The sequence below is a fragment of the Mercenaria mercenaria genome, chromosome 19, assembly GCF_021730395.1.
Source record: "Mercenaria mercenaria strain notata chromosome 19, MADL_Memer_1, whole genome shotgun sequence".
NCBI lineage: Eukaryota > Metazoa > Mollusca > Bivalvia > Venerida > Veneridae > Mercenaria > Mercenaria mercenaria.
This window is the reverse complement of record NC_069379.1, coordinates 22,051,378-22,065,924: the sequence shown is the minus strand read 5'-3', so window position 1 is coordinate 22,065,924 and position 14,547 is coordinate 22,051,378. Positions and strand designations below refer to the sequence as shown.

The following is a 14,547-nucleotide window of genomic DNA, read 5'->3' as shown; positions in this document are numbered from 1 at the left end:
GTCTACGCTTGTCTGTCACAAGTAGTCCAAATAAAAAGAGTCCTACCCTTTCTTCCTTTCCTTGTGCTCTTTCTCAACCTTGTCGTATTTTCTTTACTCTACGGCGTTTCATAATGAGTGTGTAGCATTCTGTCGAAATCGGCATATTCCTATATATAGCCTATAAGAGGATTTTGTATGAAATAAAGAACAGACGGATTTAGTTATGTTTAGCCTATAAAGTATCCCGCTTGCTTCTATAGAATGTACCCAAACCTCAAAAAGTCAAAATCAAGAAATAAAATGAAATAAAAAAACCCCGAACTCGCTCAATATTTCTTTCTAGTATTTTCCAAAGAACTAAAAACCTATTTCGCACGATCCTATTTGTTCAATTTTACTGCATTCAATCATTTTATATTCTGATTACCTTGCATATATATATATTAGTTAGGTACCGCCCTAAACACGACTTTAGCAATTAATCTGCAATGGTTCTGACAGAGGCTGTCAAGCAGTGCATTAAAGATAAGAAAAATTCGCATAGTACGATAACTCATAACTCTTTTAACGTCATTATAGCCTATGGAATGAACGTCACTGGATTTACTGGTGTTTCTAACGTCGGTCGCAGCATTTAACTTACATTCTCTCACTTGCTACAGAATGCAAGACATCGAAATGCTATGATATGAATGCGAACTACTATTTTAATGCATTGAATCTTCCAACAGCGGTCGATAATGGTAAAATGCCCACAGCTATTATCTGTTATTATATACAGAGGATGTGGACTATTTTTCCCCTGAAAAAGCTTTTTTTTGTACCGGCCACTTTGGCTTTTTCATTCAAACAAAAATCACTATCATGCGATAAGAGGTATAACTTTAATTAACACTTACTGTCTTATTCCATCTTTCAGAACGTTAAAAAGAACGATGGGAAATGTGGTTTATGTGGAGACTCTTACACTGGTCCCCGGCATCACGAAACTGGCGGGAAATATGCTACAGGCGCAATTGCTGACGTTAGCGACAGAGGACAGAGAAATATATATGTTAAGGTTCTACTGAACTCTAACCAAGGAGGTTATTTTGAATTCAAGCTCTGCGCATCTAATGGGACGGCAGAAACACAGGCATGCTTCGACAAACATTGGCTAAAAATAAGTGAAGGTCGTCTCCAAGGCGACGAGTATACGTACTATGTGCATCGAGCTGGGATTATACCTTTAACTATTGAGATACCCGACGGAGTTTATTGTGACAAATGTGTGTTGCAGTGGACATATGTTACAGGTAACTTTTTAACTTTTAAGTAAATAAGTTTCAGGTAAGACGTAACAAATCAATCACTGTTCGATCAAGTATAGAAATTATGAACGACTAGTAACTACTCTTCTGAATGTCAAACTATTATATTGACGAGGATATTGAAAATTTAATGACAATTTATGCGTTGTCAAAGTTACATGGGCACAAAATATGTTCACTTCATGTATCGATTACTAAATTTCATTTTACTGAGAAATAAATCTGTACTTTTACCAGGTAACAAACTGAAAATTTGAAAGAGTTGGCGATTCATTCGTTCAAAAACCTTTTTTTAAAAAACATGTCATGCAAACTATTTACAATACACGAAACAAAACAGAATTTTGAATTTGTAGGAAGCCTTGAAAACGATGCTTAAATTTGAAAACAACAGACATGAGAGACAATGGAACTGCTTTGTTAGTGTTCACGTGCATTGAGTAATACTACACAGTAACGACATAAGTAGACTCTGAGATACAACTGTTGGGTTTAGAATAACATTGCTCACAGTGACATTAGTAGACTCTGAGATACAAGTGTTGGGTTTAGAATAACATTGCTCACAGTGACAATAGTAGATTCTGAGGTACAGGTGTAGGGTTTATAATAACAAATCTCACAGTGGTATTAGTACATTCTGAGATATAAGTATAAGATGTAGAGTAACAACGCTCACAGTGACATTAGTAGACTATGAGATAAAAGGATAACATGTAGAATAACAACGCTAACAGTGACATTAGTAGACTATGAGATAAAAGTATAGGATGTAGAATAACAACGCTCACAGTGACATTAGTAGACTATGAGATAAAAGGATAACATGTAGAATAACAACGCTAACAGTGACATTAGTAGACTATGAGATAAAAGTATAGGATGTAGAATAACAACGCTCACAGTGACATTAATAGACTATGAGATAAAAGGATAATATGTAGAATAACAACGCTAACAGTGACATTAGTAGACTATGAGATAAAAGTATAGAATGTAAAATAACAACGCTCACAGTGACATTAGTAAACTATGATATAAAAAGATAACATGTAGAATAACAACGCTAACAGTGACATTAGTAGACTATGAGATAAAGGTATAGGATGTAGAATAACAACGCTCACAGTGACATTAGTAGACTGTGAGATAAAAGAATAAGATGTAGAATAACAACACTCACAGTGACATTAGTAGACTATGAGATGAAAGGAAAAGATATAGAATAACAACGCTCACAGTGATATTCGTTGACTCTGAGATACAAGTGTAGGATGTAGAATAACAAGGCTCACAGTGACATAAGTAAACTATGAGATAAAAGAATAAGACGTAGAATAACAAGGCTCACAGTGACATTAGTAGACTATGAGATAAAACGATAAGGCGTAGAATAACAACGCTCACAGTGACATTAGTAGACTATGAAATAAAAGGATAAGACGCAGAACAACAACGCACACAGTGACATTAGTAGACTATGAGATAAAAGAATAAGACGTAAAATAACAATGCTCACAGTGACATTAGTAGACTATGAGATAAAAGGATCAGACGTCGAATAACAATGCTCACAGTGACATTAGTAGACCATGAGATACAAATGTAGAATGTAGAATAACAATGCTTACAGTGACATTAGTAGACTATGAGATAAAAGGATAAGACGCAGAACAACAACGCACACATTGACATTAGTAGACTATGAGATAAAACGATAAGACGTAGAATAACAATGCTCACAGTGACATTAGTAGACTATGAGATAAAAGGATAAGACGTAGAATAACAACGCTCACAGTGACATTAGTAGACTATGAGATAAAGGGATAAGACGTAGAATAACAACACTCACAGTGACATTAGTAGACTATGTGATGAAAGGAAAAGATATAGAATAACAACGCTCACAGTGATATTCATAGACTCTGAGATACAAGTGTAGGATGTAGAATAACAAGGTTCACAGTGACATAAGTAGACTCTGAGATACAAGTGAACGATGTCGAATAACAACGCTCACAGTGACATTAGTAGATTATTAGATAAAAAGATCAAACGTAGAATAACAACGCTCACAGTGACATTAGTAGACTATGAGATAAAAGGATAAGGCGTAGAATAACAACGGTCACAGTGACATTAGTAGACTATGAGATAAAAGGATAAGACGTAGAATAACAACGTCACGGTGACATTAGTAGACTATGAGATAAAATGATAAGACGTAGAATAACAACGCTCACAGTGACATTAGTAGACTATGAGATAAAAGGATAAGACGTAGAATAACAACGGTCACAGTGACATTAGTAGACTATGAGATAAAACGATAAGACGTAGAATAACAACGCTCACAGTGACATTAGTAGACTATGAGATAAAAGGATAAGGCGTAGAATAACAACGCTCACAGTGACATTAGTAGACTATGAGATAAAAGGATAAGACGTAGAATAACAACGCTCACAGTGACATTAGTAGACTATGAGATAAAAGGATAAGGCGTAGAATAACAACGCTCACAGTGACATTAGTAGACTATGAGATAAAAGGATCAGACATAGAATAACAATGCTCACAGTGACATTAGTAGACCATACAAATGTAGAATGTAGAATAACAATGCCCAAAGTGACATTAGTAGACTATGAGATAAAAGGATAAGACGCAGAACAACAACGCACACATTGACATTAGTTGACTATGAGATAAAACGATAAGACGTAGAATAACAATGCTCACAGTGACATTAGTAGACTATGAGATAAAAAGATAAGACGTAGAATAACAACGCTCACAGTGACATTAGTAGACTATGAGATAAAAGTATAGGATGTAGAATTACAACGCTCACAGTGACATTAGTAGATTATGAGATAAAAACATAAGAGGTAGAATAACAACGCTCACAGTGACATTAGGCTATGAGATAAAAGGATAAGATGTAGAATAACAACGCTCACAGTAACATTAGTAGACTATGAGATAAGAGTATAGGATGTAGAATAACAACGCTCACAGTGACATTAGTAGACTATGTGATACAAGTGTAGGATGTAAATAACAACGCTCTCAGTGACATTAGTAGACTATGAGATACAAGTGTAGGATGTAGAATGACAACGCTCACCGTGACATTAGTAGACTATCAGATAAAGGGTATAAGACGTAGAATAACAACGCTCACAGTGACATAAGTAGACTATGAGATACAAGTGTAGGATGTAGAATGACAACGCTAACAGTGACATTAGTAGACTTTGAGATAAAAGGTATAAGACGTAGAATAACAACGCTCACAGTGACATAAGTAGACTATGAGATACAAGTGTAGGATGTAGAATGACAACGCTAACAGTGACATTAGTAGACTATGAGATAAAAGGATAAGATGTAGAATAACAATGCTCACAGTGACATTAGTAGACTATGAGATAAAAGGGTAAGACGTAGAATAACAACGCTTACAGTGACATTAGTAGATTTTGAGATACAAGTGTAGGATGTAGAATAATGTTCAACGCTCATAGTGACTAGATTTTGAGATAAAAGTACAGGAAATAGGAAAACAATGGTCACAGTATATAAAACTAAAATAAAAACATCAAACTTCACTCACGCCTTTTTATTACTTTATTTACCTTAAATGTTTTTCATTTATAAATAGAAATTTTCATGTTTGTTGAATCTTGTTTTTGAACGATAAGATAATAAACACAATTAAATGTAAAGCTGTTTTTTTTTAAGAAAATATCAAGATGGTTTCAGACAGTTTTTTTCCAACTTATAGTGAACAGTTACATGACAAAGAACGTTAACAGGTCTATAAGGCTCGTGTTTCTTCTCATAATGTCTTGATCTTACTTAAAATAGAAGTAAAAAATAAGCCAAATGCTACATTCTAAATGTCGAATTGCTAAATGATAAATGCTAGTCGACAATTGCTTTCACTTAATGAGTTAATGATCTGTTTCTTTAAACCAATAAATGTTCTATCAGTCTGGTTCGTATAACGTCTGCAGACGATTTTGTAGGGTATTTGTTGAGGAAACCCTTGTTTGATTTACCAAAATATGTGAAGCTATAGCTTTTGTATCATTCAATTTTTTTTCCCAAAAACTGGTATTTCACAAAGCAGACTTGTTCTCGTTTTTACCCAATTAGGATGCAATATGGACATTATTTAACCAGTTAGGTCGCAGGCAGTATTGGTGTAAGTAAATAGGCTATGGCGCAAAGCAAACTTTTTTAAACCAGTACGTGGTAGTATGATAATTGAAATAATAATAATGATAATAAAACTATAATAAACTTTTATTTTGTGAAGGTAACATATCAAGACATTAGCTTATTTACCATATGACCTTCAGTTAAAGCATATAAAGGTTTAGATGAGTGTTATTCAGCCAGTTAATGCTCAATATAGATATTAATCTGGCAATACTAGTCCTGTTTGAAATACTGGTAAGACCTTTTTATAAAACAAACATGTGATTTTCTTCACTTTTCCTCATTGTAGGCAACACATTTGGTCGCGACGAACACGGTGTTGGCTGTCTTGGATGTGGGCATCAAGAAACCTATGTTAATTGTGCAGATATAACGATCAAAGGCTGGGAGATACCTATCACCCCGCCGCCCCCTACCACACCTATACCAACTACAATGATATGGACAACCTCAACAGCCGCTCCAACAACAACAACAACAACAACAACAACACCTGTCCCTACCACACAGGCACCCACAACACGTGCACCCTCGACAACTGTTTCTAGAATAAACCAAATAACGAAAGTACGGAAGATCAAAACCACACAGCTTGCAAACCGATACGCTACAAAACAAAGGTAAGTAGACTAAAGTCTGAAGCTTCAGAAGTTTTGTTTTCTGTCTTATCTTCATGGAGAACTCTGTCTTGCTTGGGTATCGACCGCGTAACGTTTTTGAAGACTGGCAGTTTTTAGCTCTATCCACTTTGGTATTTGGCCGGGGATTATAAATTTACTGTACTACATGTAACTGGACGGGAAGTCTCAAGATTACCACAGTGCTGACTGCCCAGGAAGTCTCAACCCACTGTGTTAACTGACTGGGAAGTCTCTTTCCCAAAGTGCTAACCGGTTGGAAACTCTCTCAACCCACTGTGGTAAATGACCGAGAACTCCCTACCCACTGCGCTAATTGACCGAAAACTCACTACCCACTGTACTGAATGGCCGAGAGCTAACTACACACTGTACTAACTGGCCGAGAACTCACTGCCCACTGCACTAACTGGCCGAGAACTCATAATATAAACACTCAGTCCTAACACTGAGACACTTTTCTTTAAACTTAATTCTAATTTATAAAGTTGATTGATCAGCATTAACCAGTTACTTTATGTCTTTTTCAGAAGACCCGTGACAGATTTCGATGAGGGTTCAAGGCACCGATACGCCCGGTATCCCAGTGCCTATGCGTCGGTTCCAGCTCCGGTTCCAGCACCTGCTCAAAAATCACCATCCGTTGTTCCAGCAAGTGTTGTCCGATCAAAGTCCGTAAATATAGCTCAGAATCAGCTAAAAGCTGCTGTTAAATCCCCAACTGTTGTCGTTAAAGCTCCAGACAAAGTAAAGAATAAAAATGTGGTCAGTCTTCCGAAGAAAAGTGAGAGTCATAAACCAGCTAATCGAGCGAAAAAGCGAAGTGGGCCTTTTAAAATTCCTCGTCCTCCTAGATTGTCTAACGAACAGATAGACGCTCTGAACAACAACAAAAATATTGTTCCTCATCATGATCCATTACAAAAATATGTAAAGGTAGGTTCAAGTAGAATTATTGCAGCTGTTGACTTTACAACACTGCGCGCGCAACAAGTTCAGACACCACCTACAATATATAAGGGGGGTAACTCCGAGAAAATATCTAAGACTTCAGCTGTTACAACACCTGTAAAGGGCATACCTTCCGGGGGACAGAAAACTAATTCGGTGGATATGTTCAGCAGTTTCGGAAATGAAATGATGGGTTCTCCTATAAACTCTAGAAAGATAAATTCTGGCACTGATTTGATGAATGAATACAGCGTGTTACCTGGCAATACCCCTAAAGGGTCACAACAAAGACAAACAAATGTTCAAAATCGGAATAATCAAAACAATATGGGCAGCCTTTTAAATGAATTTACTGACGGAAATACGAATATCGACGGCACCAGAGCAATTCCTAAAACGTTTGGTATTGCAGAACCTACCACAAAGGGACCACAAGGAAACCGTTACTTTTCTTTTGACAGGTACAAATCATTGACAGCAATACCAAAACAATCTCCTCTACTGCAAGATAATAATATAGTGAGAACTCCTACTAGTAAACCACTACAACTGAAACAAACACAATCACAGAGTTCTGGTTTGCCTAAGTCCTCAATGTACAGTGGACATCAGCAGCTTTCGCAGAATTCATTTATGTACAACGGGAAACAACAGACATATTCTCCAGCACATCCTAATATTAACCTCGTACCAGAAACTGATATGTTTGGAAGTAGTGTTTCACAAAATTCATTTGGATATAATATGCCTAATCAAAATTCCTTAAACGTAGGTTCAGTATCTCGGTATGGTCAGTTGCCAAACAAAGGCCTTAGTAATACCTACCCATCATCTCAAAATATGAATCAGGTCAGTGGAGCGCATATAGATAAAAATCAAAATTCTTACAAACAAATCAATCAACAAAATCAACATTTGAACGCCATGCGTGCGAATACCGAAATTCGAACTAGACCAACAAAAACAACTAAACTACCAGTAATAGATACGTCAACACATCGGGTCAAGAACAAACAATTGTCTGAGAACAGTGCACCATGGCGCAAGCTGGCTTTGAATCCTAGTTCTAATATGAACAATGCTAACTTGCAGGATACTCCTGTCAATTTATTCAAAAACAAAGAACGAAGTTCATTCAAGGCCCCTGTTGTGTTCGAGAGATTCACAAATTACAAGGTTGGCGGCGGTCGCAAGAAACCCAGTGTCGTGCCAAAAGATTTAATAAAAGCAAATCAATTTTGGCAGCAAGAAAATGTTTTATTACAGAATACAGGGATTTCAAATGAGAGTTTTCATCTAAATACTGATATACATTCTCCACAGAACTATTTCGGCCAAGACCACTATATAGCACATGATGTAGAGATCAGTAATCCAGCTTTTGGTGGACCAGAAACACAAGATGTTCAGTCACAACTTGCACTTAATCTTGGTCAACATGAAATCCCACAGGCAGAAGGCGGTCCACAGTCATATGATAATATGCATTTAAATGCTGCACTACATTCGCCCAAAAACTATTTTCCCCAGAAAACAGCAAATGTTGATCGAACTATGCCGAGAAGTCACGATAGAAGTATTCCCGAACAACAACATATAGGTATTCATAACGATCTTAATATCGAAAAATTATTTGTAAAAGCAAGTGCTACTAAAATACCCACGACAATAAAACAAGCTCCAACAACTTCACTGTCGACAACAACAAAACCAGCGACCGCACATACAACCGACGCACTAGATTATCAAATGCAGGAGCTGAAAAAACTGCGGGAAAAAATGGAACGCCTTCAAAAACTGATAGAAATGAGAAAGGGTGGTTTTCGATCAGAAAGCTCTACAATTAATAGTCCTACACAAAGCTTCAAAGATAAACACTCCCAACAAGGAAAGAGTGTCTCACAAGCAACAATTGATGTGCCCCGCTCCTTTAATAAACAATTTATTTATACAAACCAACAGAATATCAACAGTAACACAAACCAGAAATCACAACAAAATGTACAAAACACCAATTTTCAGCGAAACAACCATTATATGCCAATTGCTAATGGGAAGTTAGAGAGCAATGAGATGACTGTGAGAAAACCTTCCACTGTTCCTCCTGGTATGAGCAAGGAAACTACCAAATATATAAATCATTTTAAGACCCAAATGCTGCAGTCAATAAAAAAGGCAAACACACAGAAGAAGCAACAATTGTCGCCTACACCTGCAAGTACTCTACGTAACAAGAAAAATGATATATACAATATAAAACCGTACAATATGGAGAAAACAACTTACGTTACACCAAGTATACGCGCAAATGTCCAAAGGTCAGAACCCAGTACAGTAGATTCACAAAGTCAACCACAAATGCAGAGGGTACATCGAAAGCAAAAAAGTATGCAGACAAACACTGCGGCGACGGTGTCACCGGACCAAGATAGGAGAGAAAAGTACAGAAGGCTCTTGGAGCTACTTATTGAGCGAAGAAAACAGAAACAGTTGGCTGCCAAACAAGAGCAACAAAACAAATTCACTGAAAAGCAACAACACTCTTCGCAGCAATATAATACAAACAAACAAAAGAATATTCAATACATAAAAACACAACAACAGCAGAAACAAATGTCAAATAACTATGACTCTCAGAATCGTTATCAACAATCCTTTCAGCAGAAACCTATAATGGCTGAAATACAGACACAGTCAGTCAAAAAGCAAAGGATTGTGCAAGACAAACAGACGACAAGTATTCGTCCAGTAGAAACCATTCAAGCACCGAATACCGCAGCATCGATTTCCAATGTGCAAAAGAAACACAAAAGTGTTTATGCAAGCCACTACAAACCAAATGCGGTTAAAACGACTATAGATAAACTTGCTGACAGACTTGCAGCTGGAATGACAGAAAAACTAAGTTCAGCAGGACATAATTTTCACGTTTTACCTTTATCAAGCGATTCTGTAATGTCAGCGTTACGAGATATTGCAGCAAATGTTTTAAAGAGCCAAAATGATCAGTCTCACTTACCACAATCAGCGAATAGTAAAACTGATATCTCTGTAGGACAAAAACAACAACCTTTCGAAAAACCACTTTTAAGTGAAATGCAGGTGACAAAACGTTTTCAAAAACAAAAGACAAGAAATGCGAACGATTTGACGACGACTGAGGTCAACAGAAACGGTCCAGTAACGACTGCAGCTAAACATACAACAACAAAAACAGCACAAAGACACATGCAGAGTGGGCGTAACTCGTACAAGTCAATGGATAAGTTAGCTAGACGACAAGAACTAATCAGAAAGATGAAGGAAATGATGCTTAGAAGAAGGCAAAAATTGAAAATGAATACAAAAACAAAAACTGATCACATACCAGCATACATGCCGAAAGTTAAACCGCCCCATTCTGGACAACGTGATATGGTCAATAATGCAAAACTGCAGTCTCGTGGCGACATATCAGTACACAATATTGCTCAGGCCAATAATATCAAACAAGTTTACAAATATAACGATCCATCAACGACGACCAAAAATTATTCACCATCAGCTTCGTATAATAACTTACAACAAACATCACAACATACTGCAGGCAAAAGTAGTTCACAGATACCCGCGACCTCAAGTGCTTCCTCTGAGTCGATATACTCAAATAACAAACCAACTGTTGATACTAAATCTAAACTGCGATTGACACCTGATATTGCAAGAGCGATGTTATCAAGAGTTAGAAACATGCTAGCAAGGAAAAACAGCCAAACCGGGGGATCAAAAGAGGTATCACCGAAAAGCGTTCAAGGTATGTCAACAAAAGATGTGTTAGTGATGCCTTTGAAAAGAGAAACATTATATAAACTTTTACATTCGATGAGGAAACAAAAAGTGAGTACTGGTAGATGACGATCAGTTTAAAGATCTACAATATTTGCGCCTTTCATGGAGTATCAAGTAAGCAAGTGCTCAGAATTACGTATAAAAGTATAATGAAAAACGTGCATAAAAGAGACTCACACTCATATATTTATATATATACATATATATATACACACACTATTTTTGCCGTTAGATACCCGGTTTCTCTTTAGAAGAAGTTCATCATATATTATCATCACAACCCATTATGTGATAATCGTAAAATGACGCGAGGAAGCAACCATTTTACATGCTGCTGGTACTTTTTGTTTATTTCGCGGATGTTTCGATATTAATGATCCGAATGCCAGTGTCGATGACAGATGTTATTAAATGTGTGTTGAAATTTTAAGATGCAGAATAAGACAGTCGAACCGCGAATTCTTATTTTGTCTCAATGCCGCTGACCAAAGCGGCAATGTGTGTTTGAGAGCGAATGTCATGCACACTTTGCGAGGAACTACAATTTAGAAAAGACTGTTCCTATCATGTTTATATCAAAAATTGGGACTGACAGTGTGCCCGGTTAATTTCTTTCATTGTTTTAGAACATTAAAAGGGGAGATTAATGTGATTATAACTATTATGCAATCCATTTAATTTTTGCAAGTTGAAGTTTCAAGGATATTTAATAATTTATATAATCTTATATGTATGTTTGTGTGTAGAATGTATTTAATGTTGGAATTCTTACATGTAGTGATAACTCGATGATTAGAATGACCAGCTACATATGTCATACTGGTTTTGGACCGTGTTTGATATCTTTCAATGATGGTATGTTAATTGTTGTTAATACTGTCGAAAGAACAGAAGCGGACAAAATGCAGAATTGAACAATAAGAAACTAAACAAGCCTAAGAAACATTATGTAATACATGTATAAATTCCATTCAGCGAATGTCTGGTTTATCTTTTTATTTTGTTTCATGTTTAATGACATGCACATCAGTTGTATTTCTTTATATAAAATATCATGTTGTTTAAAACAGTTGTTGTTAAAACTTCTTGAAGATTTTAATTGTGAATAATGGCAAACTAGGGTATGACAATGTCTTGTCGTGTCTAGAAGAAATGTGTTATTATGTGGCGCAGACTGCCTTCGCACCTGAAAAAATGTGTTATTACGTGGCGCAGGCTGCCTTCGCACCGGGTGAACTGTGTTATTATTTGTTGGAAATTGCCTACACACCGGCGGGAGGAATGTACTATCTTGAGATGGAACCAGCCTGTGCACCGCCTTAAATATGTTAAATAAATATTTTGAAATTAATTCAGTTTTTTTTTTATCTAGTGCAGTAATATTACAGCATGTCATAATTTATATTGCCATCGTATTGCAACATTCACTACATTGAACTATGAATATTTATTGAATGAAGACTTGCGTCCAGATCGTACAACAAATAAAACAAGAGGGCCAAGATGGCCCTAGGTCGCTCACCTGAGAAACGTACTATAACAGTGTAAACATGTTTGACCTAGTGATTTCATGAACACAAATATTCTGGTCAGTTTTCATTAAGATTGGACAAAAAATGTGGTCTCTGGAGTTTAAACAAATTTTTCATTTGATATGACCTAGTGACCTACTTTTGGGCCCCAGATGACCCATATTCAAACTCGACCTATATTTCATCAAGGCAATAATTCTGACCAAATTTAATTCAATTGAAAAATACACCCTCTATCGCATACACAATGTTGTTGTTTTTTCATTTGACCTAGTGACCCACTTTTTAAACCCAGTTGATCCATATTCGAACTCAACCTAGATTTCATCAAGGAAATGGTTCTGACCAAATTTTATAAAGATCAATTGAAAAATACAGCTTCTATCACATACACAATGTTTTTCTTTCACTTTACCTAGTGACCTAGTTTATAATCCCAGATGACCCATAATCAAATCTGACCCAGATTTCATTAAGGCAATCATTCCGACAAAATTTTATGAAGAGCAGTTGAAAAATACAGCCTCTATCTCATACACAAGGTTTTACTTTGATTTGACCTAGTGACCTAGTTTTTGACTCCGGATGACCTATATTAAGATTCAATCTAGATTTCATCAAGGCAATTATTCCGATCAAGTTTCAAGAAGATCAATTGAAAAATACAGCCTCTATAGCATACACTATGTTTTACTTTCATTTGACCTAGTGACCTCTAGTTAATGACTTTTGATAATTCATTTTTAAACTCAGCCTAGATTTCATCAAGTTCATCCTTCTGATAAAATTTCATGAAGGTCAGTTGAAAAATACAGCCTCTATCGCATACACAAGGTTTTACTTTGATTTGACCTAGTGACCTAGATTTTAACCCCAGATAATCCATTTTCAAATTCGACCTAGACTTTATCAAGGTAATCATTCTGACAAAATTTCATAAAGATCATTTGAAAAATACAGCCTCTACCGCATACACAAGCTAAATGTTGACAGACGACAGACAGACGCCGGACATTTAGCGATCACAAAAACTCACCTGAGCACTGCTCAGGTGAGCTAAAAACTTTAGGATATCAGAAAATGATTATCTTTGTTAAGAAGGCTTCAAAAATAGTTACAAACATATTAGATATTATGACACACATGAGAATTAGTTGTTTTCGCTATTTTCTTTTATTTAAAATGTAACGTGTAACCGAAAGGGAACTACCTTAATCGTAAAGCTTTATGTAAACGATCATTAAGTATGATTTCCTCCATGGTGTACAGGTCAAGATGATAGGAAAGGTTTCTTGGGCTTTTTGTTGTTGCCGAGACAGCCCGAGTTTGATTCCCGACTAAAACAGGGTTTTTTTTCTTGATTTAGCCTTTTTTAAAATAGATAAGAAACAAGAACTCATGTTTTAATTTGCATAATCAAACTTCAGTTTTAAAGAAAGATCATTTTAACCAAAATCTAGAGTCCAGTCCTTTAAATACATATAGCTACATTTATAATTATACATGTTTATTTGTCAAATTTAACACTGGCACTGAAACTTGTATTTTACAAAACGGACATCTATCTGATTTCTTCTACCTTATCACAGACAAAGGGCTCGATTTCGTTTTACCTATTTATTCTTTGCCTGAGAATTTAGGAATTATGATTAGTTTACATAATAAACAGTATAAATAAAGCAATATGCTGATGATTGTTCGCCTGTAACGCAACCCCTATATTACCAGTTACGGGAAGGAAAAACGAGGTTATCAATTAGAATTCAAAGTGAAGCAAAAAGTCAACGCAAAAATAGCGTGGTACATGTAACACGTCCAAACTACATTAGGTCTGTTTTTGTAATTAGGGTTTATATTTATTATCATCCATGTGGTTCTTGTCATTGTCTATTTACACACAAAGATGTACATTGTCTATTTACACAGAGATGTACATTGTCTATTTACACACATATGTACATATTTTACAGTTTAATTGAATACTGCGTCTCTATGTAGTCAAGGACATTGTGTATAAAACTAAGAATGTGATGTACTTTGAACCCAACTCGACTTTTTTAGGAGAAAACCGTC

At 36.0% G+C, this 14,547-nt stretch overlaps 1 protein-coding gene across 1 annotated transcript in view; it reads left to right on the top strand.

The window, feature by feature from the left end:
• The window catches only part of LOC123542126 (uncharacterized), a 36,888-nt gene extending 24,595 nt beyond the window's left edge, over positions 1 to 12,293 (top strand). The window contains exons 2-4 of the mRNA XM_045327789.2: positions 902 to 1,277; positions 5,815 to 6,145; positions 6,694 to 12,293. Coding sequence (XP_045183724.2) covers positions 902 to 1,277; positions 5,815 to 6,145; positions 6,694 to 11,008 — 5,022 coding nt within the window. The 3' untranslated portion in view covers positions 11,009 to 12,293. The remainder of the gene's footprint in view (positions 1 to 901; positions 1,278 to 5,814; positions 6,146 to 6,693) is intronic.
• Positions 12,294 to 14,547: the final 2,254 nt, after the last annotated feature.